This window comes from Plectropomus leopardus, chromosome 14 (genome assembly GCF_026936395.1).
Source record: "Plectropomus leopardus strain MGB_pleo_1.0 chromosome 14, ASM2693639v1, whole genome shotgun sequence".
NCBI classification, from domain to species: Eukaryota; Metazoa; Chordata; class Actinopteri; order Perciformes; family Serranidae; genus Plectropomus; species Plectropomus leopardus.
This window is the reverse complement of record NC_142189.1, coordinates 28019458-28045130: the sequence shown is the minus strand read 5'-3', so window position 1 is coordinate 28045130 and position 25673 is coordinate 28019458. Positions and strand designations below refer to the sequence as shown.

At 38.9% G+C, this 25673-nt stretch overlaps 1 protein-coding gene across 3 annotated transcripts in view; it reads left to right on the top strand.

The window, feature by feature from the left end:
* Positions 1-25552, top strand: part of ttc7b (tetratricopeptide repeat domain 7B) — a 29091-nt gene extending 3539 nt beyond the window's left edge. Inside the window, exons 3-23 of one of the 3 annotated variants that reach the window (XM_088087944.1) lie at positions 138-213; positions 397-489; positions 2631-2794; positions 5028-5149; positions 6829-6907; positions 8017-8192; positions 8391-8454; positions 8538-8675; positions 8906-9094; positions 9320-9437; positions 10476-10533; positions 11139-11211; positions 11827-11987; positions 12150-12266; positions 13183-13280; positions 13758-14042; positions 15959-16009; positions 19423-19563; positions 22287-22489; positions 22995-23068; positions 23714-25552. In XM_088087944.1, the coding sequence (XP_087944070.1) occupies positions 138-213; positions 397-489; positions 2631-2794; positions 5028-5149; positions 6829-6907; positions 8017-8192; positions 8391-8454; positions 8538-8675; positions 8906-9094; positions 9320-9437; positions 10476-10533; positions 11139-11211; positions 11827-11987; positions 12150-12266; positions 13183-13280; positions 13758-14042; positions 15959-16009; positions 19423-19563; positions 22287-22489; positions 22995-23068; positions 23714-23861 (2628 nt within the window). In that variant the 3' untranslated portion in view covers positions 23862-25552. The remainder of the gene's footprint in view (positions 1-137; positions 214-396; positions 490-2630; positions 2795-5027; positions 5150-6828; positions 6908-8016; positions 8193-8390; positions 8455-8537; positions 8676-8905; positions 9095-9319; positions 9438-10475; positions 10534-11138; positions 11212-11826; positions 11988-12149; positions 12267-13182; positions 13281-13757; positions 14043-15958; positions 16010-19422; positions 19564-22286; positions 22490-22994; positions 23069-23713) is intronic. The other 2 variants (XM_042500172.2, XM_042500173.2) reach the window with 2 other exon arrangements.
* The last annotated feature ends 121 nt before the right edge of the window (positions 25553-25673 follow it).

Genomic DNA, 25673 nt, shown 5'->3' with positions numbered 1-25673 from the left:
TACTGTCACAGTATGTGGTTCATATAAGCATTTCAAAATCAGGATATAAAAATCTGAATACGGAAACTCAACTCATAAATTTAAAAAGTCAAAATATTGTAGAAAATGTTTCATTTTGTCCTTATTTTGTCCCAAAGGCCGATTACCTCCAGGAAGCCAGCCTGTTGATGGCCAAACTGTGCTATGTAGAGGGAGAATACAGAGACGCCTTAGGTAACACACACACACACACACACACACACACACACACACACACACACACACACTGCTCTCGTTTGATTTATTTACTCACATTTAGTCTTGTCCATGGTATGATGTTATTAATCAAATACTGCACTTGGTTATATGCATTGAAAAGTAGTGTAAAAATTAACTGCATAATCAATGTGTTGCTAGGTCACTACAGCAGGGTGAACCTGGATGACATGCAGCTGGGGGGAGCTCCTGTGTATCGGCTGTCCATGATCGCAGAGGCTTATGCTACTAAAGGTATACACACACTTAACACACACACACACACACACACACACACTTATCGTTTCATGTCTCTGTCCTTTTTTGATCTCTTTTGTCATCGGCCCTGTCAGTCCTAACCTCTGCAGTACTGCTTTGCTCCACATGGTGGCAGTACACTGTCGCTGCTGATCCATGGCTGTGGAATAAACTCTTATGAGTTATGACTATAAATGGCTGTTACAGGTCCTAAAATCAGACCCAGTACAGATGAAATACCATTTGCCTGAGTGTCAATCTTTGCTTCAGTCCTTATTTTAATTCCACAAAATATATGTAACAATAATAAGAGATGCTAGTTTGACTACCTTGAAGTCCATAAAATGGTCCATAAATCCAACTGTCCTGTAATATCTCACGTTTATTGTGTCTTGACAGTGTTCTACTTTAAGAAATATCCTACTACTCATTATCTCACTTGTATCAGTGAATCAGATCCACTATAATGAAATAGTGCAATTCACAGCAATACTCTACTGTGCTAAACACATGCAGCATCTTCTCCGCACTTATTCTAGACTTACACACTTGAAAAATAACTAGCACTCAGAAGAATACAAAATACTTTCAATGTAAGACCCATAAGGCCATGGCTAAACATCACATATATACTGTACCTTTAAAATGTATACATCACAATATTAACATTAAGCCTAAACATCTGTAGCTCTTTAATAATAAACTGTCTTGTATTATGAGGGAATTATTAATAAACCATGTTTCTTCAAAACGTTATCTACAGCGTGTCGGAGCCCAAAACAAATACGCAAAGTATTTAAACCAAAATCCTCGCGCCCGCCGGCAGGACAATGCAATTAACGCACACCGCTGCGGCAGCTGTGCACCTGCCGCCTCACACAGTGACCACATTTTAAAGCTCCAACAACCTCAAAATACCGAAATAACACGTGCACGAGTGAAGTTACACTTTACGAAGTTGAAATTGGTCATTTAAAGCAACAACTGACCTGTAAAATACAGATAAAAACGCAGCAGCAATTGAGACACGTCCGGTCCAGTTCGTCATCCACACCTGGGTGCGGGCGGAAGTTCCCCCACAAAACAAACCTGGGTGCACCGCTCTAATGACTAAAGTTCCACCTGGGTGCTGCTTACATTTATTATTTTCCTTCCCAATATACATGAGAGTGAAATACCGTGGTTGTCTCGTAAATTATTCCAAATAATATTAGGCTCTGTAAATAACAGAAATTGTTGTCCAGCTAATTAAATTAAAAAAACACAAAATTGGTACATGTACTTAGGGGTGGACTGATAATGGTTTTCAGGGCAGACACCGATACTGATTATTATTTGTTAATGAGACTGATAATCGATATTTGGAACCGATATGCATTTACAAGTAAAATTTAAATCTTTCTGTCAGTATTTAGAATTTTGGAATATAACAAACTCCAGCACAAAACTTTATTTAAATGCCTTTAGGAAATGTTAAAACAAAATTGAAACTTTCAACAATCATATACAGCCAGTTCCCAGCAACTTTTTCTCAAGTCAAGCAAACATTTAAATAAAAACTGAATAAATAAAAATAGCTCCCTGAGGTTTTACAAAGTAAAAGTTCCTCCCATGCTGACGCTTTCTTTGCACTTTTTAATTAATTAATTTTCTCTGCAATCATTAAAATGCAGCACTGAATCAGCAAAATGCCACATATCAGCCCCAATAATCAGCCAGGCCCATAATCCCTCGTCCCCTAACATGTACAGTCACACATTAAGCATGTGTGGTTGCTCTTGAATAATACATACTCACTTATGGTGTTTTTCTTTTTTAACATTATTCACTTCGTATTAAATTAATCTGTTTAACCGAGTAGAATTTGCTCGGACAGTTGTGAACTCAAGTAACCTTTGCATGTCATTTATGACTGATAAGATATGAATGACTGTTGATTATTTAATAGGTTTTAAGACACAGAGTATATTGGTTTCATCAGTAGGAGATGATCATCAGAGTGCCAACACCAACCCTTCCAAAAATATGAACTTGTATATACCAGTGATCCAAAAAGACACTGATAACTGACTCATGGCCTTTGTCACTCTTTGTTTATTTTCTGCCACCCTGAACACTCTGTCCCTTTCTCCCCTCAGGACTGTGTCTAGAGAAGGTCCCAGCTGCCTCGCCGTCTCTATCCAATAAAAACACCGGGTCTCCATCATCCAATAGGAGCACAACAGACCGGGAGCAAGAAATCATCACCTGCTATGAAAAGTCTGGAGACATTGCCCTGCTCTACCTGCAGGAAGCTGAGAAGGTATATGTCTGTGTCATGTCACGTTATGTCTTCAGTCAGACCTCTAGTTCCAGGGTGTGAAATTGGCATACTTGTTGTCTGTTGCGGTGTTTTTCTCTGAGTGACACACGAGCGCTCACCAAATATCTCGTTAGCACCTGGACTCCCAGATGCTCTGCCAATGCCATCGCTGTGGGTGTGTGATGAATACTCTGCTGACAGCGCGCAAGTTTGACTAATGCATTACAGTCCATGACAGCCAACTGGCAAACAAATGTCTTCCTCTTTATTGGGAGAGTGTCTGAGAGGACGCACAGACTGAGCTGGCAAACAACAGGAAGCTGCAATAAAAGGCAGGAGGAATACAAATCAAACAGTCCCGACAAAAAAAATTATACTGAAATTCCTGTGAGACTTATTCTATAAACCCATTGCTGAAACGAACAGAAGGCGGGCTTATGTAAGGTGTGATAAAAAGGGATATTGCATACATAAAGTCTCTAAATACGGATGTGGTATAGAAAGACACAAACAACATGAGTTATGAGAATTTCAAAACAATTTGGAAAAATACTTATTAGAAATTCCTCAAGCTCAAAGTGAAATCTTTTTTTGGTCAGACCAACAGTTCAAAACCCAGATTTAGTAATTTAATCAGTTAGTTAGTCGTAATTTGTATTGTTCCTTGGTAACAGTTTTCCTAAAGGAATGTACATGAAAAAGAACAACTAACATCGAGGTATTCTATTAAAAGGACAAACAAAAGGAAAATGAAAAATATAGACTAAAAAGAAATACACATATACATAAAACATACAGAAATATACATTTTACCATCAAGAAATGCTTTAAATTGTCAAGCTGAAACCAAAGATATATTTTTTAGTATTTTTGGTTAAAAAATGACTTGATGAGTAATATATTATGAAAACACTTGCTGACTAATAAATCAGCACAGTGCTGACTGATGAAATGATGTAATTTCATGTTCTGACAACAAGTGTTAGTAGCATTTTTTCTCAGTGTCATTACAAGAGGTGCGGACTCAAATCACATGACTTGTACTCGAGTCACAAATTTGTTTACTTTAGACTTTACAGAATCAAAAGACTTGCAACTGGACTTGGAGGTAAACACCAGTGACTCATTATTTCACTTTAAAATTCTTGACTTGAAAATACTTGATACCTTCCCCCCAAACCCAAATATGAAGAAGTATGTCATTTACAAAGAGTAAAACAAACCAATTAATTTCCCCTCACTTCCTAAATTAACTAACAATAACACTATTCTACCCAGCAAGACGACACTTAATTTTCTGGATCCACCTTTTTCGAACCAATCTGACAGCATCCGAAGAAGTTGCAGGAGAGAACCATGAAGAATTTGTGTTAATTTTGGCTGCTGACTGCCATATGGGAAAATGATACCGAATATAATTTCTTTTGCATGCAACAAAATGCAAAATTGCATTATGGAAAGCGTACAGCTCTAAACTGACAGCAATATCTTCCAACAAATTCATTGGATGGTTCATGATTTTTATAAATTTAGAATTGGAATTACACCTTGTAAAGAGCGCATTATGACTCGTTAAGAACTTTAAACTCAAAGTTTAGGACTTGTCAGTCTTGACTTGGGACATGAGTTCTTACTGTGAGTTGCAAAACAGTGCAAAAAAGTTGGTCCCACATCTGGACCAACACACAATCTAACTAAACCAGCAGATTTTTAATGGAGTCCCACTCATTCATACTGTACTGGCTGCAAAAGACAGAAATATGATCCGTTTCTTGCTTAGCTTTCAGTTCTCATGCATAAATAAATTACATCTGTCAAACAGGACACTGTCAAAATAAAATAGTATGAGTGAGTCAATTTGAATCTCACTGTCATAAAATAACATCCAGCCCGGTGTTTCCCCTGAGAATCTTTTTTCTAAGATCATACACACAGTTGGACTGATTATGGTCTGATTATGGTCTGTCATATAGCCGATACACTGATGACTCACCGCCACAGCTCATTATTTTTAGTTAACCCTGTTTTTATTTTCTCAGCTGCAGTTATGCATCAAACATGAAAGCCAACATTTCTCTCTGCCAGTAGAAAGTTTACCGCGCTGACAAACATTGACAGATAATAGTAGTATTTCAGGCATTTTTTATTTAGGTCTAGGGTTTCAGGCAGAACTTCATCTGAATTTTGGTACATTTGTTTGTCTTTATTTTTTCCTGTGTGTGTGTTTCTGCAGGCGTTGTCAGCAGGAATTCAGAACCGCAGCCCAAAGCCCGGCCCGACTGCCCAGGACCTGGAACTGGGCTACTTCCTGGAGACAGGCCTCCAAAGAGCCCACGTCATCCACTTTAAGAACGGGTACAAGAAAGTGATGGTGCATAGAAAGCCACAGGAGAGAAAGGGAAAGCAATGATAAGCTGGAGAGTTGTCTTTCAGTCACGTAAAACCAGTGTAGAATCAGGGTGTGGGTTTCTGGCACAACTTCACCTTCTTCCAAGTGCATGAAGACGGGAAATAAATCAGAAAGGTTTTGGAACTCCAGCAAAATCATTTAATGAAATCATACATATCAATATAGTTATGACTTCAGTTTTGCCAAAACTATGAAAGATGGTCGTGTATTAAATTCTGTCACTCTTTATTATATGAGTCTTGTCAGACATGGATGTAAACTGTAACTTGACTAGCTGGTGGAGGCACAAAACCACGAGGCGGTAATTCTAGTTTAGAAAGGGCGTCAGTTGCCCAAACAGAAACCAAGAAAAACCCTTTGTGGGCACTTTCCACCCACTCTGTAGTTACAAAGCTGCTGACAAGTTTATGAAAGCAGAAAAGTGTGAACACTGTTAAGTAACATACACAGTGCAGCAGAAAGTAGTTCCCACTTTGTTGTTGTTTCAACTTGCATCAGAGATAGTTTCAAGGCCGTAGCAGCTGCTGAAGCCTCCGGCTGGAAGAAATAACTTCTTAGTGGGCTGAATGAAATCTGTCAAATTTCTGTCTGTGTAGCCTTTTGCATAGTTCTGGCTGATTGTTTTTGCAACGGCTCAGCTTCAATGTCAGGAATTGGAAATATATAGATTCATCCAAATGAGGTTCTGGTGTCTAGACTGTATTTAGACTTCATCACACAGGAAAAAAAAATCTAACTTAAAAATGAAAAATCAGTTTGCTAACACCACCTTACATAATTCCTGATCTTTCCTAACCCTTTTAAACCTGGATTGGCATCAATTTTAATATGCTGTGTTCAGATACCTCTCACGAGGGAATCTGACCTTTGAATGAGCAAACTGGTTCAATTTCATTTGAAACCATAGGGGGAAAAACCAATTTGGCAAGAAATGTACCACAAATTGCAAGGATATTGTAAAAGTTGATTATTAGAAAATAACCCCAAAAAATAGGGTAAAAATATCTAGAAAACTATATTTGTAATTACATCATTTTAAATTACATTACCATATATATATATATATATATATATATATATATATATACAATTCTCAGCACCTTTTAGGTCTTTTTTGTGCTTATTTTCAGGTAAATGTCTTGTAACTTTTTTCTTTTTTTTTTTTTTTGCAAATTTTGTGGACCATGTATTGTTAGGTTGCTCATATTTGCCATTGATTCAAGGGGTTAATAACATTTAAAAACTTGTTTTCAATTGAAGCCACCAGCACAGAAAATTCTCTCGCGCAGCATAAAATATCTTAAAATATAAAAAACACATTAAAGTCCTGAGACAGGAGAGTGTTAATGTTGAGGATGCACTTTGCTTCACAACATCACCTTAAAACAGGCTTTTTCTGTGTCCATCTTGCAAATCAGCAAATTTGTGATTCAAATGAACATCTGCTTGTGATTCTATTAAATATTTACCTACTTACTGACTCACACGTAGAAACTTGAAATGTTCTGGACATAGTATGGATTATGCACTCATGTCTGTGTTGAGATATCTTGCATTCACACACTGACACCCTCCAGACTCTGACAAGTGTCCTTCTTCCCGTTTTTTCACTACATTGCCATAGCAACCTGACACGAGGCGTGGGCCGGTTTCGAGAGATTCTTCGGGCTGTTGAGAACAGAACCACCCAGAGCCTGCGCATGGTGAGGGATGGGCTGGGAGGTTATTTTCTATTTTGCTCTCAATATAAGTTAATGTTTATTTATCACTAAACTTACACTTCTCCTTTGGCTTACTTAAAGGAGCAGTTTGACATTCACTTTCCTGCTGAGAGTACTGTAAAGATTAAACTAGTCAGATGTATTATGTTAATAAGTGAGCTTTACGGGTGCTGTTAGGAGGACTTTGTTACTTTTTGACACAGTCAGGTTAGCTTCCCCTTTTTCTCATCTAAGCTCAGCTAGCTGGTTGCTGGCACAAGCTTCATATGATCAAACAGTGGTATCGATCTTCTTATGTAATTCTCAGCAGGAAAACCAAGTGTATCTCCCAAAATGTAATTTTCTTTTCTTTAAAAGTTTTGCTATTTTCATACAAACACAATTTACACTCTCATACCCACCAAAGCAAGTAGACTTTCAGGTCTAGTGTTTACAATTTAGTGGCATCTACTTCAGCTTCAAAATTATTATTATCCCAAAAGAAATTTGATCTACAGCGGGCATCAAAATACAAATAATACATAAAGGACAATATCAGAAATAAATACAAAAATCCCCCTGCTTAAGTGAAAACAAACACTCCTGCCACACTGAGCCAGAAACTGAAAAGATCTAAAAACTATCTACCAAGCGTGTAGGAGAACTATGGTGGTAAATGCAAAAACAAAAATGGCCCTATATAATGTTTTGGAGTGTTTGGTTTGTCCATTCTGGGCTACTGTAGAAACAACATGGTGGACTCTGTGGAAGAGGACCCACTTCATATGTAAATATAAACAGCTTATTCTAAGGAAATGAAAACACGATTCTTAGTTTTAGGTGATTATAAACTGATAAAAAATTGTAATGAATATTATATTCCATTTTTGTTAATATTTCCCCCTAAATCCTACACACTGGACCTTTTAATATTTGATTTTGTTTTTTCCTAATGATAAAAGAATCCAAACTAGATTACAGTCTGTTCAGGGGTAAAATCATTAATATTCTAATTATATAAGATGCAGAGTAAGCCCCAACTAAACAGATTGCTGCTGTGTTGGTGCCAGAGTCTCTCAGCCAAATGTGTATGTGTTTGTGTGTGAGCGCAGACTATAGCCAGACAGCTTGCAGAGATCCTGCTCCGAGGAATGTGCGAACAGAGTTACTGGTCTCCTCTGGAAGACCCTCCCACCGTGTCCCCATTGGACGATCCTACACGGCAGGGACACACTCACAGCAAGAACTACAGCCTAAGCCGACGCCCACGGGTGTACTCAGGAGAAAAGTACGTGATAATGTAAAGCAGGAATACTGTGGGAAAAAGCCAACATGGCTCTAAAATTAGACTGTTGCCAATGTACTTTTTCACCAGCAGCTCTCTCCATCTTCTCCTCATTACTTTTCTTTTTTTCTTTTCTCTTCCTTCTCATCCTTGTCCAACTCCATCTTTCTGACTCTCTTGGTGCTTTTCTCTCTCTGTCAGTCTGTTTTGCCCTCAGGAGAACACAGAAGAAGCTTTGCTGCTGCTGCTCATCAGTGAGTCCATGGTGAGACACAAATACTCATTGGAAAATGTTTCACTCCCCTCTCTAAAGCTCCGGATCCTCAAAGCAATGTGTGTGTGTTTCAGGCCAACCGTGACGCCGTCCTGAGCAGAATCCCAGAACACAACAATGATCGCATCATCAGCCTGCAGTCAGCGTCTGTGGTGTACGACCTGCTGACTATAGCTCTGGGCAGGAGAGGGCAGTATGAGATGCTGTCAGAGGTGAGTAATCCCTCTGTGGGAACTGAGTCACAATTGTTGTGAAAAGTGTTAAAAGCCCACACCCATAGTACACCCACAGATAATCACAGTTTAATTGTTTTCATACTTCCCCAAACAAATACATGTTTTTTATTATAATCTAACTCGCTCTAAAGTGGCTGTACAACTTGAAAATGAAAATCACAGAAAACTCTGATATTGATAATGGAAAATGTCCTGTTTTCCTCCAGTGTTTGGAGAGAGCCATGAAGTTTGCCTTTGAGGAGTTCCACTTGTGGTACCAGCTCGCCCTGTCGCTAATGGCAGCTGGGAAATCAGCTCGTGCCGTTAAGGTGCTTAAGGAGTGTATTCGCCTGAAGCCGGATGACCCCACCATCCCACTGCTGGCTGTCAAACTGTGTATCGGACCTCTGCACTGGGTAAGGACCATCCTGTACACATAAACTCAAAGTAGTGATTCTTGAACCTTTGGTGAGGTTTTCTTAAGGTACCGTTCTACGTATGATGCACTGGTAGATATATTCATTTGCTCTCTTAATGTTGTCCTTTAAACACCTTGATTTTCAAAAGTTATCCCATTTTAGTCTGAAATCTCTTCTCTTTTTTTCTCCCTCATTATGTGCCTTTCTACTTCCAAAATCCAGCTGGATGAGGGCGAGTGTTTTGCAAAGATGGTGATTGACATGGGGGAGAAAGCAGCTGAGTTCAGAGCCAAAGGCTACTTGGCCATTGGGCTGGTTTACAGCCTCAAAGCCACTGACGGTAGGTCTCTGTGTGCATCTGCTCTTTTACCTTACCGACTTTAAAGGATGATTATCCACTCATTACAGTACATTTCCATCTTCAGTCTGACATTGCATTCATTTAAATCGATCTGTGGCGAGGAGGATTGGCTTTTCCCTAACCAGTCACAGGTGGTATATTTTACAGGGGCCACAAGTGTATGAATGAGTGTGTGAACTGGTGAATGTGACACGTAGTGTGAAAGCACTTTTAATGGTCAAATGACTGGAAAAAGGCATACAAGTGCAAGTTAATTTACCATTTACAGAAAGCAAGGTATCCACCGGTTATTTTAAGTCCACGCTGATGCGTCGCCATGCCAACAAACTGGTTTTGCAGGGGTTTGAAGAGTGGGGTGAAGCAAAAAACAAACAAACAAAAACCAATGTTGGGTGATATTGAGAAGATGTGTCAATTAAGATCATTATAGCTGTGTCTGTCTTTTTTATAGTGGTCACCACTGTTATTATGACTCCTCATTGGTTTCCAGCACACAGCTTGAAAACAGCGTTGATCTAGCTCCACGGGGCTCATTGGATCACTCAATTTCCAACTGAGAAACTACTGTTTCATATCACCATGCCAGACAAATCAGTCGTCTCGGTGAAGTGGGTGGATTCAAAGGTTTGGACCTAGGCAAAAAATCTTGCTAAATGAGGATACTTTGTTGCTTCTTGCTTTAAGAAATTTTGGCCTTAGATCTCAGATAGTGTTGTGTTAAAGTAGGACATTTGGGAGATGACCTCCTTTTGTCCAGCCAATCATGGGTGACAACATGGAAAGCAAGTCACACATCTCATGTAAAATTGAGAAAATACATAAGACAGAGCAGGAATCCATTTTCGTATTTTGTTTTCTATGTGATGTCTTCATATGTCGACACATCATGCATTCAGATACTACATTAAATAATGTTATTTCCTTTTACTAACTGTAGCACCTCTTGTGTTATTGTATAATGTGCCTGACTGCATTCTGTCTTTCTGTCCCTGACTCTGTTTCTCTGCATTTCTGTAGCATCACTGCGAAGCACACAGGAGGAGTACCAGAGGAAAGCTTTGGGAGCCTTCCAGAGGTTGGGACTGAGCCATGCTGCTCTCTGTTTTCTCTTTCACACCCACATTTCCCTCAGTATTATTTTGTCACAGCGCAAACTGCTTCTCTGTCTAACAAAATGGAAACTGTTTTGAATTTACTACCTTATCTGTTCATTATATGTACCCGTATTTGTTGAAACATGTGTCTGGTAGCACAGTTTATCATCTGTGTGCACGGTATGTGAAGCTCAATCCATAAATATGATCTAAAGGTGAGGGTTATATTGGATTAAGGCTGTAATACACCCATTCTTTAAATATTAATGCTATTCATACAAATGTGGTTATTCCTCCAGGGGTATACTGTAAGGTTTTTTTTTTTAATGCTGCAATATATCTTATCTTATTCTGCCACTCTGCTTATTAATATGGTGTCACAGTTTTTTTTATTGTGTCTAAATGTTTAAATACCCTCTGGTTTGATTTCTTACACGCTCTATTACTTTTCTCTCTTTGCTTCCCCATTTTACTGTCCTGCCACTGCAGCGAGTCAATTTCCCCACAGCGATCTTTAAACTTTCATGTAATCTTATTTAACTTTTTATTCAGCATGTCTGAACACACAAAATCTCTTTTTCTCTAGAGCTCAGAGTCTGTCTCCTACTGACCATCTTGCAGCCTTCTACTTGGCACTGCAGCTTGCTGTTTCCAGACAGGTAACACAGTCTATAGTGACAATTACAAATTAAAAAAAAAATAATTAAAAATCAATAACACTTTCTTTAAAATAATGTGGGAAAACTTAGTTGGAGGTATTTAACTTGTATTTCAATTCATTAACTGTATTAACTCATATTTTTTGTGAGTTATTAGCTCAAAAACTTTTGTTCACAATCTCTGTAATTAAGCATTTAATTGTCATATTTATGAACACACATTTTTAAGTTGATACCTCAGAAAAAATATGTTTTTCACACTATTTAAGAGCAATTTTAAAATGTTATTTACTAAAATGTAAAAATGAATTGGTCCAAAAATTTTTTTCCATATGTTCCATGTTATTTGAAAGGGATTTCAGAGTGTTATATACTTAATTATTATAATTATGAACACAGTTGATTCCTCATAAAATTATTTTACTGCAACTATTTTTTCACATTATTTTAAAGGAATTTTTTAATGTACATATCAAAAGCATGGGAGTTTGAGGTGTGGATACCCAACAGTTAAAGTCAGGGAGCATCAAGAAAAGACACAAACGTCACTTCACATGGTGCTTTTTACCCCAACAGTAGAGAAAACCTGTAGTTTGTATTTGTGTGTGTGCGTAGATCCCTGAGGCACTAGGCTATGTACGACAGGCACTGCAGCTTCAAGGGGATGACGTCCACTCCCTCCACCTGCTGGCCCTGCTGCTCTCTGCTCAGAAACACTACCACGATGCTCTAAATATTATAGAGATGGCTCTGTCCGAGTACCCCGAGAACTTCAAGTAAGACTCACACGCTTCTGAAATACTTTGTTTAAAGCACACACAGAGTGTGTCTTTTATTTAATCTTATTGTGTGTTTGTATGTGTGTGTGTGTGTGTGTGTGTGTGTGTCTGTGTGTGTGTGTGTGTGTGTGTGTGTGTGTTGTGTATTGTGTATTGCAGTCTGCTGTATACCAAGGTCAAGCTGGAGTCTATGTGTAGAGGACCAGAGGAAGCTCTGCTCACCTGTAAACACATGCTGCAGATCTGGAAGAGCTTTTACAACCTTACTAACCCCAGGTATATATATACACACACACACACACACACACACTCGCCAAGTGCAAATGCCTGTCCTGACATTTGTTTTTCTTTCATTCAAACCAGTGACTAACAAATCAGGTTGCATCATTTAACTTTAAAGAAGCTGTTTGATCTATCAAGTATAAATTGAGTATAGTTATTTAGTTAGTTATTTACATAGTTAGTTAGTTTCTGTGCCATGCCAGACTCTGGCCCATCACATTTGGGATTACAGGACACCATCAATATACAAAGCATCTTCTGGTTTTACAGATATCAGCAAAAAAATATATACATGAAATAAAGTAAGTATGGTATTACTATTATGTTTTCATTACCGTATTATCACCTGAAACTGAGGAACATTGTGTTAAAAATAAGCCATTTATATATCTACATAGGGAGAGGGTCCTTTTCCATGGGGCATGCCATGTTTCTACAGAAGCCCAGAATAGACAAAAGAAATACTGACTCTAGATAGGGCCATTAGCATGAATAGTAGTTCGCAGAAGGACAAGTGCATCTACTCATTGTAGAAAGCCCTGTGCTCTTGACAAATAAATTAGCACATTTCATAGTTCAAAAGGAAGTGTTATTTTTGTAAAATGTTATTTGATATTTTCTAATCTAGTTTACATCCTTAATAGCATTTTGATCAAGAGTCAGGTCAGATATCTTGACCAAATTTTTAACTCTCAGTCTAAACAGGCACATATTAGCTTGTAATAGCTCTGTCAGTTGATGCAGTTAGCCAAGAAATAACTATGAAAAAAAGGCAGCTAAGAAACTAAATGGTTGTTGTTTTTGGGGATCATGTTTGCTCATATCAAGTCAGGCAACATAAAAAATCTTGAGTGTGTGTGTGTGTGTGTGTGTATCTGTGCCCGTATGTGAACTTGTGTGTCTGTGGCAGTGATTCGGGGCGTGGCAGCAGTCTGTTGGACAGAGCCATAGCAGACAGACGACAACTCAACGCCATGACTCTACCTGACTTCAGTGACCCAGAGACTGGTAGGCGCACGCACGCGCACACACACACACACACACACACACACACACACACAGTCAGTCCTGTTCAGAAACCCTCAGGACCTTCCCACTGGCAAATAGGTTTTCAGTAAACATAATTAATTTCTCTCTCCTGATGTAGACCCTAACATCTTTCTTATACTTGGAAATTCACTTGTCAATGTTTGTTTAATTATGAAAATTAAGAGGGAGATATGACGTCCTTTGTTTTTATATTGATCCATAACCCCTCATATCTGAAAATATCAAGGAAACCTTTTCTACTCTTTGTTTTATTGATTTAGTAACATATTTTTTTCTTTTTTTGTTTCTGTTAAGGTGCTGCTGAGTTAATATGATGCAAGTTGTCACAAAAATTAATAATTGTTTCAAGCGTATGCAGACAGAACCAGTGACCTCTTTCCTCTCTTTGCTCCTTGATTAATTTAACTCATTTCTGTTTTATTTCCTTTATTTTAGTCTCAGGTTCTTCCTCCTCTCACTCTGGTTCTGAACCGGTCTCCCCCACCTCCCCATCCTCCATTTCAACCCTCTCCTCCCCCCTGTCCTCCACACTGTCCTCCCCTTCTTCCCCCATCTTTATCCTCCAGCCTCCTCCTCTCCCTCCACCCAAAAACCCATCCAACATCCCTCCTGGCTCTATTCCTCCTCCTCCTCTTCTTCCTCCCCCTCCTGCACCCACCAAGACCAGGAGTCACTCCTTTTGCAACCACGTCACCACTCTCCGCCAGTTCTCCTCCAATAGTAATCCACCTCCGCTCTGCCTGTAGCATGGTGTGGAGAGTGACCCAAGTTTATGAAAGATTGGCTTATTGATTAACTTGTGTGTTCAGTAATGAAAGCATTTCCAGTATATATTGTTGGAAAGGTTACTTTTGAAATATTTTATAGATTTCTACCCTGTTAAAAATGCAACTAATTTAATGACTTCAGTAAGTAATATAACTTATTACATTTGATTAATTTTTAATTAACTTCTCACAAATGTTCAAATCGGGGAAATCAAGCTGAAAAGACATTTAAAAAAAACACTGACCAGCGTTGTCCAATAATATGCCAAAAGAGGTAATATAACCCCTTAATAATCACCAACATTTAGATTTTTTTAATCAACCAAATAATTTACTCACTACACTAAATAGGAAAGTAAAATATTTGTATTCATTTATCACATGAAATGATAATATCTGTTCTTTTATAGCTATTTAACAGTGAGTTTATGACATTTCTTTGGTATGCTATCAGTATAATGATATATTTCAGAGACTATACAGAGTTACTCCAGATAACAGGGAACAGATTTATCTGCAGGTTTTTAGGTGCTGCTGCAGTCCGCAGCTTCCAAAGCTGAACAGAGGAGGACGAACATTGCTTACAAAACCTTTACATCTGGAGAACCACACCGAGCCCAGTGTTACTGGCCTTTATTCTTAGTTTACCACAGAGATGTAAGAGGCAATGCAAGGCAATAATGCACACAGTAATCTGCCAAAAAGTAACATCAGATTTTACCCAGCCTTAATTGTAGACGAGGTAAATCCTAAATTTGACTTATTGTTTTATCCTCAAAAGCATGGCCAATGCTTTAAAGTTAACTGACAAACCCGTACAGAGTGCTGAATGTGCTTCATATTCACACCCAGTTGTCAGTCCTGCTGCATGCTAACATGTAAATAAACGCTCGGGGTGTGGTAAGAGCGTAGCCGAGCCTTGATGGATTTGCTGCAGTTGCTTTGCATTTCTGCTTCTCACTCGAGGTCTCAGGTGAACTCACTCACGCACCTTTAAACTCCAAATATCCGCAGTTGATACTGCCAGGATTTTGAGATCAGTTGGGTTCCTCCTAGTTATTACAAAAGATAGAATTTTTCATATTACAGCTTTACTGTCCTTTCACATGGAATATCTGCCTCTCCCTCACCATTTGTCTGTGGTCTCTGTCGCTATTTTGCATCCTCCTCTTATCTGTCTCTCTGTATCTGTGAGGATTTTACATCTGAGCCAACATTAATTTGTCTTGTTTCCCGGCTCCAACCTTATGTTGTCTCTCCTTGCTGCCATCTCGGATGCTAATGATGCTTGCACTGGAAAATAAAGGTTGTTATGTAGTTAAAATTATTTAGCTGCATCATAAAACCGCAGTTAATTTTTTGTCCAGAGACAGATTTTTCTCAGTTAGCCTGAGGACAATAATATTTTTCAAAAAAAATGATAATAAGTCCATAAAGATGGTCACAATTACTAAAAAAAAACCTGACTAAATTCTTTTGTTTTTGTATTAGTATACTACTTTTATAAGTCAGCACCAAGTTTTTATTAGTTAATTAAAAAGTTTAGCTAGGTAGGAGTTATATAACAGAGAAAGATGAGTATCTATCATGCTATTGGTTAATTCAACTCTACTATTACTATTAATTAACGTGCAGATTAGCTGGTAGGGAAGCATTTATTTGGACAGATTAAAGCATAGAAAAGGAAATGTGGGAGCAGCTTGTCAAAAAAAAACCTCCTTGACATTCTCTCCAGTCTTCCTTTTGGGATTCAGCATTCTTCTCTTCATCATAATGATTTTGGATATTTCTTCTCTGTCTCTTCCTCTCTTTCAATCATTAACAATCGTCTTTCTGTTTTTTTTTTCCCCATCCCTCCGATTTTTCAAGGCGGCCTTCAGGACGCTAACACTCTTGGTTTTTCCTCCATGTTTTCTGTTTGTAAGTAGCCATCTAACCTTCATCTGACTTTCCTTTTTCCCATCCATTGATCTGTCCGTCCTCTGGTCCCTGGTGACCTTACTTTTTCCCAACGAGGTTCCGATATATGTACCATATCTGTGCGAGAAAAAATATGTACATATATCCTCTGCTTTAACTTAATGTCCGCAGCCAGTCTCCAGGAGAATTTTACGGAATATCTCTCAAGTTGGTGGTATATGACTTAAAGGAATACAACGACTTAAAGGAATATTCTGTAAAAACAGTGTGTGAATACACATTCTTCAGTTTATCTGAGGAAAGCAGTGTGGAAGTATTGGGGGAAACAAACTTTTAATTTTGCTCGAGAGCTTTTGGAACGATTTACAGCACATTGAGATGTAAAAGGCAGATGGAGGTACCATTTCTGACACATTTATCCTTTTCAGTGAAGCAAAAAAGAGGATACGCTTACAGAGCCACAGCAGAGAGGGGAGGAAGAAGCAGCTTCCTGCATTTAGCACTAATCAGCTATGAAATGAGGCTGTGGCGTTACAGGCCGACAATCTTTACTGATGGCTTGAAGAAAAAAATGACAAATTATCTTAAGTTTACTATTTTACCAAAGTGACATGATCGATTGATATTTAGCAAGCTATAGTGAAAAGGCTGTGTGAGGTAACAGATGACAAGATAGCCCATGATAATCTTGTGTGTGAGGAAATTGGAGTTTGATTTTTTTTTTCCCTGTGAATCCATTATTAAAGATTTTACTGCCATTTATACATTTGAGCACAGAGTACATACTCTATGGATAAAAAAGTAATAAGCTGTTATCTTGCAGCTGTCAAAATGTTTAAAGCTGCAATGATTATTTGATTAATTGTCAACTCTTAGATTAATTGACAACTAATTTGATTATCTATTTATCTGTTTGAGTATTTTTTTAAGAAAGAAAAAAAATCAAATTTCTCTGATTCCAGCTTCTTAAATGTGAATATTTCCGGCTTTATTTATTGCTTTATGACATAAACTGAATATCTTTGGGCTGTGAAAAAAAAGGATTGTCATCTTTTTGAGACACTGAGTGACGAAAATGATCAACAGAATAATCGAAAACTAAATTATTGTTAGTTGCAGCCCTAAAAATGTGCATTATACTGCAAGTACAAAGAGGAACCACACACTAGCTATCTGTTGGTGTGGTGATTTGTGTGGGGTTTTTTCCCCTGTAATTCGGTGTATTCCTTTAATTCAGTGAGCAGCTTCAGTGCATGTGTTGCTGTGTGAATTGTCCACATTAGGCACAAGCCACTGCAGGAAGCTTCCATGTAGTCCGTTAGCAAATGTGTCAACTCCACTGAGTGAAAACGTGGGTTTTTTTTAATATAATTTATAAAAAGTCATGTCTCAAGGTTTTGTCTGATATATTTATTTATTTTCAGGTTCACTTGAATACTGGGGACACAAAATGGTACAAGTGAAAGCAATGCATATGAAAAACATACAGCGCCACTTCTGTTCCTCTTCCTCCATTGTTTGACTAATTACTGACTGAATGGCACTTCTGCGTAAAGGCCGTGTTCTTGACTGTCTGTTTGAGGATGTAACCCTTGTGGTGCATGATGGGAACAGTGTATTCATGAGACCAAAAGGATGGAAAAAAACAAGTTGGATAGAGATAAAGTGAGTTAACTTTAACCTTTGAGTGGGTTGTCAGACAGATGTATTTGTAGCAGAACTTGTTGTCCTGCTGACATGCAAGAAGAATGTGCTGCACTCGGCTGGGCTGCTGCATGCCGACGTCTAATATATTACTTCTTACAATAAGCCTTTCAAAGCAGGATACTCAGCTTTAAATGCATTTGTGTCATCTGTGAGACAAACATCCTTCTGTCATTTCCCCTAAGCCACTTATCAGCAATACAGTCTTTCTTTCAAACACACAGAACTATAACACTCAAATCTTGTCTTTTTTTAGCTGTATCTCACTCATCTCTTACACAAGGGTGCTTCCTGTCCCTTAACACACAAACCACAAACACAGACTTCATATCAATGCAGTAAAAGTAAAAAGAGTATTTTGGAGTTAAGACCACACCATGAGAGACGAGAATAATAAAAGAAGCGGATGTTTTATTAAACTAAAGCTTTTATTCCAGCGAGCTGCGACCATCAGTCATTTTTAATTTAGCGCACATTTAGGATATAAAACATATTTCTGTTATCTAATCCCTTAAAGCTGAAATGGACGTACCTCTATAAAAACCAAAATAAGCCCAAAGTGAAGATGTTGTGTAACAAATGTAATTTTAGCACTCTCTTTATGTCTCTCTCTTTATGTCATTATTTTTTGTTTTAAGATTCATGGAATAATCAATAGCTATATTCACAGCATTAAATCCTTTGAAAAACTGGATCGACAACACAATTCTCTTTTTTTTTTTTTTTTTTAGTAATGTTTTGCAAATTTCTCCTCAAGTTGGTCATTGCCATGTTCCACTACTTTGAAAAGAAATAAAGATAATTTGCTCAGATTTAAAAGGGTTAATGGTGGAAACAGAAGAATCTATTTTAAGTGTTGAAAATGTAAAAGCAGTTATACCAATTGATCAAAATCTAAACACAAATTGAATAGATTGGGATAATTTTTTTTCCACCAATATTTAGCCCATGAGCTGCTGGATTTTAGTCAGAATCATGCATGAAAATACGGAAAAAATGGTTTGAAACTTCGAGATGTTTTAATACTTTTGATCATCATTGGCATCAGCTGTAACTGAAACTTAAAAATATTATGTATGCGACCAGACAATAGATAAGTGGGCAATGAAAGATAAGTAGGCAGGTCAAAAATATTCATATATGTTTTTGTAACATTAGAAGAAAATGATAATACGTGAAATATCTGACAAGACAGACGTCATGTTATGTTTTGCTTTCACAGTTCTGCAGAGTGCATCTGCGGGGCCGCGTGGTGTCCATTTTGCGTCCCTGTAATAATCTGACATGATTTAAATGCAGAGACAAAATCCGAGACACACTTCTGTCAATTACTAATCAGCAGAGTGCATTCTGATGCAGTGTTTATGCATGGTGGTGCAGAGATTAATTCATTTGAACCTGGTTGATCCAGGGCCATAACACTGTGTGTCGCAGCGTGTTGAATGGTGTGGACTGATTAAAGGCTTTAGTGCAGGAACAGGAAACTGTGTGCCGATGCGGGCCCAGAGTTTTTAAGCTTTTAACTGCACCCAAACGCTCCAGATTTCACTGATGACTTCCTCTGTTGTGTCTCAAGTTGTGGACGTCAGTGAAATCTGCTGTTGTGTTTGGTTGAATTAAAACCCTGCATTGTGGCACATGGCTGCTGTAGAAGTGAGTCAGTATTTGTAGGAGATGACATGTATAATGGTTTGATTCTCCCCCTCTAGGCTCGGTTCATGCTACATCCATAGCAGCCAGTCGTGTAGAGCAGGCTCTGTCTGAGGTAGCCTCCTCTCTGCAGAGCAGCGCCCCCAAACACGGACCCCTGCACCCCTGGATGACCCTGGCTCAGATCTGGCTGCATGCAGGTATGCACACATACTGTTACATTCATGAAAGCAACTGATATAAGCACTGGGCTATACATTTTAGTACTTTTTTAAAACGGTGTTTACAGAAAATTGTGATATTAATTTTTACGTAGGTTTGACTATAATAATAAATCATATATACATAGCCACATCTCATCCACATGTGCCCATATGTTTCCCAAATTTTGCGGGTATTTATACTAAAATATAAATAAATGGGAAAAAAGTTTAATTAATAATTAAAAAAACACAGAAATATGACAAATGATGAAAAGATGAATGATTACGAAAGAAAATAAAACTCTAAAAAATAAAAATCCTACTCATCTCACCCAGATAACAGTAGTAATAAGATTATCACTAATAAATCAGAGGCAGATACATCAGAATATGCAAACACGTATAGCCCCTGAAGTGCCCCTCAGTAAAAAAATAATGATCAACCGGATTCATTAGGATGAATTTTGCCTGACTTCCTCCATTGCCTCAGCCAGCGCAGGAAAAATATTGTGAAATATGTTCTACTGTTCCCTTTAACATCCAGTAGGTAGTTGAGTTCACATGCCCTCAAAGAACTTCTGTGAGTTCAGAGAGTTAACATCTCATTGTCGGCTTGTCTCTGTGGCTGTGATAAGGTAACATCCTATAGGCTCATGTTTCATTTGTCCCATCTAAACATGGAAATGTCCTGGAACACGCCTGTGATCATGTGTGCGACACATCAGTCAACAGGCTCGTAAACATACAGCAGGTCCTCTAATGCTGACTCTATTAGGAAGTAGGAATTAACTGACATATTGTTATTATGATTTCAGTCACAGTGATTCACAGTGACTTTATTTCCTGTTCCACTGCAGTCATGTGATTTTTTTTTTTTTTTAATTTGAATGGGAAAAAGACATACACATCACAGCGTTTACATGACATGTGAGCTGGATCGCAAAAATATCCAGCAGAGTAAAGAAAAATAGATCCGCACACCAAGTAACCGCACACCTGTCAGAAGGATTTTTATACTTTGTGATGTTTCGAGCCAAACCTGGGGATTGAGAGTCACCCGAGAGGTACCAAAATAAATCTAAAGGGTCACCAGATAATTTAAGTAATAACGACTCTGTTATAGAAAATTGTTCTCTTACTTTTATCTTGATTTATGCATTTTCGTTGGGGTTTTTTTTCTTTTTATATTGCACGATAAAGTGAATACAGAACAACAAAAAAGACACACTCAGACAGCCACAAGAAGAGATTATAAATAAAAAAAAAAAATGAGCCAAACAATTAAGACAAAAGGGGACAAAAACTAATTAGATAGCACAAGTCAAACTGGTAGGTATGCAAATGATGAGAGGCAGAACAAAGTGGCAACAACAGAAAAAAAAAATGTTGTATGTGTGTGCAAGTGTCTGCATTTTCACAAAATACCGGGCATGTTTACCGTTAAAAAAAAAAAAGTACAAATTCAGAATACGTTCACCCCTTCAGACCTTTAAAATCTTTCAAATAAGACAAATCAAAGAGGGAAAAACGTTGCCAATGACCGATGTCAACACTAAAAGACCTTAACTTGTGATGTAACCATCACAAGCCGTAATTGACTTGTTTTAAGGGGTCAAAAGGTTAAAAAAAAAAAGTCCAGGAAGCACTGATTTGTTGATTTTATGGTACAAGTCTCAGCAAAGTTGCCACTTAAAGGGAAAAAAATAACAGCAGGCATTTCATCTGCCTTAACAAATGAGGAGGAGGTCAAAACCTTTATTGTCACATAGTTCTGCCCAGAAAAGTAAAGTTATATTCATAGTACATGAAATTGGAAGGTGTTTTTTTTTAAACTTAGATTATTTAAATACCCTTTTATAACACGTTTAACATTTAACGTTTAACAAAGTGCCAGAGGTGCTGTATATTCCAAACTAGATACGACCTGATGTCCACCTCAGACATCATCGAACACGCTGCAGTGAGTGCGCTGGCTGGTAGGACTGTATGTAACAGCAGTTTGACGGTCTTTGCAATCACAGCAGATTAGATTACATTTGGAGTACACTTGAGTCCTGCTTCTCATTTCTGCATCACCGGCAGACACAAACGTAAGCAGAATAAAGAGTATACACACACACACACACACACATACAGGTTGTTTGTGCTCCTGGTTATCTGTCCAGCTGCTTCCTGTCAGAGGTGGTCATTTCCAGCTTGGCGACACAGCTAATGTAATCATCCAATCAGTGCGCAGACAAGCAGACGGTTCAAACTCATTTCCCGTCGGTCTCCTTCTTTGTTTGTAACTCTTTCTCTCTTTGCAGAAAAAGCGTCAGGTGACCTTGATACGGAAAATGTTTTTATGCTGGTTGAGGGAGAAAAAGTTTGAGTTTTGCTTTTCTCTCTCCTGTTTCTCTCCCATTTTCTGCTTCTCTCTTCTGCAGTTTTTTTTTCTCAGTTTAGTTTGTGGCTCTTAATTTGAATGCATCATTTTAGTTTGAAAGGTTTAAAATTGTTACTTGAGCAGCATTTATGGGAAACGCGGTCTTGATTTTAAAAGATAGAGGCTGCTGGTTTTGTTGACCGTAATCTCATGCGTTTTCAGTAATACTAATAATAAGATACCGATGTTTCAAACTGCCACAAATATATGTTTTGGTAAAACAAAATAAAACTTGCATTCACAGTTAAACACTCAAGTTTGAAGTCTTTTCTTTTGGTCTGTGTTTCTCTGATAGCTGAGGTGTACACGGGGATGTCGAAGCCCGCCGAAGCCTCGGCCTGCACACAGGAAGCCTCCAACCTCTTCCCCACGTCCCATAACGTGCTGTACATGCGGGGGCAGATAGCCGAGCTGAGGGGCAACATAGACGAGGCCAAACGCTGGTATGAAGAGGCCCTGTCCATCAACCCGACGCATGTCAAGACCATGCAGAGACTGGTAATACACAAAACACACACACACACACTAATGTTCCCCTTGAGCTCCGACCTTTGGTCTCTTGAGAACATAAATCTTGTCCGATCTGCCTGCAGCACAGCCTGAGCATTTGTGTGTTTTATGTAATCAGCCTAATCCTCCAGGACAGCCCCATTAGACCCTCTGTGCAGAGAGGGAACAGTGTCTCCCTCTTTTGTCCTCTGTATGCTCCTCTGTCTCTGTCTCATTGGCTCTATCCTAAGCAGAGCGCTGTATGCTCTGCCTCTGTTTACATTTTCACTTGGAGGTTTGAATCACACATCAAGGGCCTTCCCAAAACTGGTTACTGTGGACTTCAGCGGGTTTAGCATGCATCGCTCTCCCCAAATGGAATGCAAAAATTACAGATTTGATCAGTTTAGACTGTGACATGCACTGACGTATCGTGCTGCGTACCTGCTGACACTTTAACTCCATGTAGATGTTGCAATTTATTCTCTGTCTTTGTCTGCGTGCGGCTCCACAGGGTCTGATTCTGCACCAGCTGCAGCGCTACAGTCTGTCAGAAAAAGTCCTGAGGGATGCTGTGCAGGTCAACAGGTAGGTGTGTGTGTGTGTGTGTGTGTGTGTGTGTGTGTGTGTGTGTGTGTGTGTGTGTGTGTGTGTGTGTGTGTGTGTGTGTGTGTGTGTGTGTGTGTGTGTGTGTGCAGTGCAATGTACGTGATTATTATATTTTAGGCCACTCACTACAATATCTCTCTTTCCTCTCCTCTATTTTTTCCTTGCTGTCCTCTCATCTTTCACCCTCTCTTGTCCTCCTGCTTTCTCCTCTCCTTTCTTCTTCATTTCTCTTATCCTACCTCTTTCGCCTTATCCTCTCCCTGCTTCCTTTTTTCCCCTCATCTCCCCCATTTTCCTCTCCTCTCTTTATACACCGTTCCTCACATCCCTCATTTTCTCTTGTTTCTTTTCCTGCCCCCTCTCCTCTTTCTCTCTTTCCTCTCCTTCTCTACAAATACTGCCTCCTGTTTTCTTCTCCTCTCCTTGTGTTTAATTCCACCTCTCCTGCCTTGTTTCCTTCTCTCCTTTCTTTGTGTATATTTTTTTCTCCTTCCTCTTTTCCTTGTCCCCTATGTTCTCCCTGCTTCCTTTTGTCTCTCATCTCCTCTTTTCTTTTTTCCTTTCCTCCCCTCCTCTCTTCTTCCTTTCTCTCCTCTTTCCTCCTCTCCTTGTCTCTCCTCTCAGTACGGCTCACGATGTGTGGAACAGCCTCGGCGAGGTGTTGCAGGCTCAGGGAAACGCCGCCGCTGCCACCGAGTGTTTCCTCACCGCCTTGGAGCTGGAGGCCAGCAGCCCCATCCTGCCCTTCACCATCATACCCAGAGCACTATGAAACACACACTCTCACAGTTTGAGCCGCACAACTGTAACACAGTGGCACAAATGACGGACCTGAAAGCTGCACACACACACACGCCATACACACACAGCATGCCTGCATGCCACTTACACTCACCCGCACAAGGTTTTACTGCCATACTCTTAGATAAACACACTGTATACAAATAGTACACATACATACACGCTTACCCCTTCCCACAATGCCTTGCTGTGGCTGTGACCCCTGATTGTGTGTGTGTGTGTGTGACAGCAAACATTGCTTGTGTGTGTGTGTGTGTGTGTGTGTGTGTGTGTGTGTGTGTGTGTGTGCGTGCGCGTGCGCGTGCGTGCGTGCGTGTGTGCGTGCGTGCGTGCGTGCGTGCGTGCGTGCGTGTTTATGTGTGTCGATCTGCACTTTTGGTGTGCCTGTTTGTCTGTGCATGTCCACCCATGTCTGTGTATGTGTGCCAACATTTTGGCTGTGCATATTTGTGTCGGGCTGTGTGTGATTTGTAATATGCTGTGTGTGTTTGTTTGTTGTTTCGTCCTGTTTAAAGATGTAAATAAGATTAATGTAGAGTCCCTACTCTGACATTGCTTGCATTCAGAAGAGTTTACATTTTGTTTACATGTTATATAGTCCGTAATGTTTCCTTTATAAGCCAAAAATCACTGAAAGTCTACACACACACACACACACACACACACATACATTCTCTTGCTGTTTATGTGGAGATGATCACAGTTACTGTGTGGCTGGCTCAGGACAGCCAAATCTTTAGACAGACATGAACAACACACTTAAGAATCAATCAGTTAAGTCTAAATGCCAAAACAGGCTGCATTTACACACACACACACACACACACACACACACACACACACACACACACACACACACACACACACACACACAGGAGATCAGTTTTTCTAGATTGTGAAATGAAAGCAGATTTTTTTTCATGTGGAAAACATTTACATGCTGTTTTTTTAAGCATTTTTTTATGAGACTGTATGATTTTACTTTTTTTTCTAATATGTGCACTGACACTCAATTTCATCAAGGCGGAAGCCTCAGGAATAATTTGACATTTTGGGAAACACACTTTTTTTGCTCCCTTGCTGAGCGTTAGATGAGAAGCTTAAAGTCAGTCTCATGTCTGTATGGTAAAGCCACAGCCACAGTCAGCAGCCTTTAGCTTAACTTAGCATTCAGTCCAAGAAGTTTCATGCAAACAGATAAAAAAAAAACAGAGTTTCTACATAACGTTTATATCTTGAAAATGATGAATGGGAGGAATCTGTCACACACATTTTCTCAAAAGTCTGATTTCCTGTTGTGTGTAAATGCAACCAGCAATTGTGTTGTCTTTGTGTCCTGTTACAGCCATGTTAAACACAACTAGATGAATATACTTTTTTTTTCATTTGATTATAAATACAAAGGATTATTGTTGTATATTTGATTGTTCTGAGTGTATTATTATTGTTAAAATTTTAGAAAGTAAATTATAACTCTATTTTCTGGAGAGGGATGTTACTGAGATGCAGTTGGAGGAAATGAAAGGAGAACTGATTCAGTTTGTGGATGTGAGCTCAGGCAGCGAGTCCTTTGTGCTGTAAATGAATGACTGAAATGAGGAGGATTACTATGACAAAGATAATAAAAGTGGTTAAAAAAACACAGGACTTCTTGTTATATTTGATACTTTAAGTATTGAAAACATCGGTGCTCTTCCCCCAGGTTCTTCTACTCGTAATGTACACTCAGATGAGAACAAAATATTTACCTTAAGGCTTAATATTTTAGCACAGACCTGTGTGT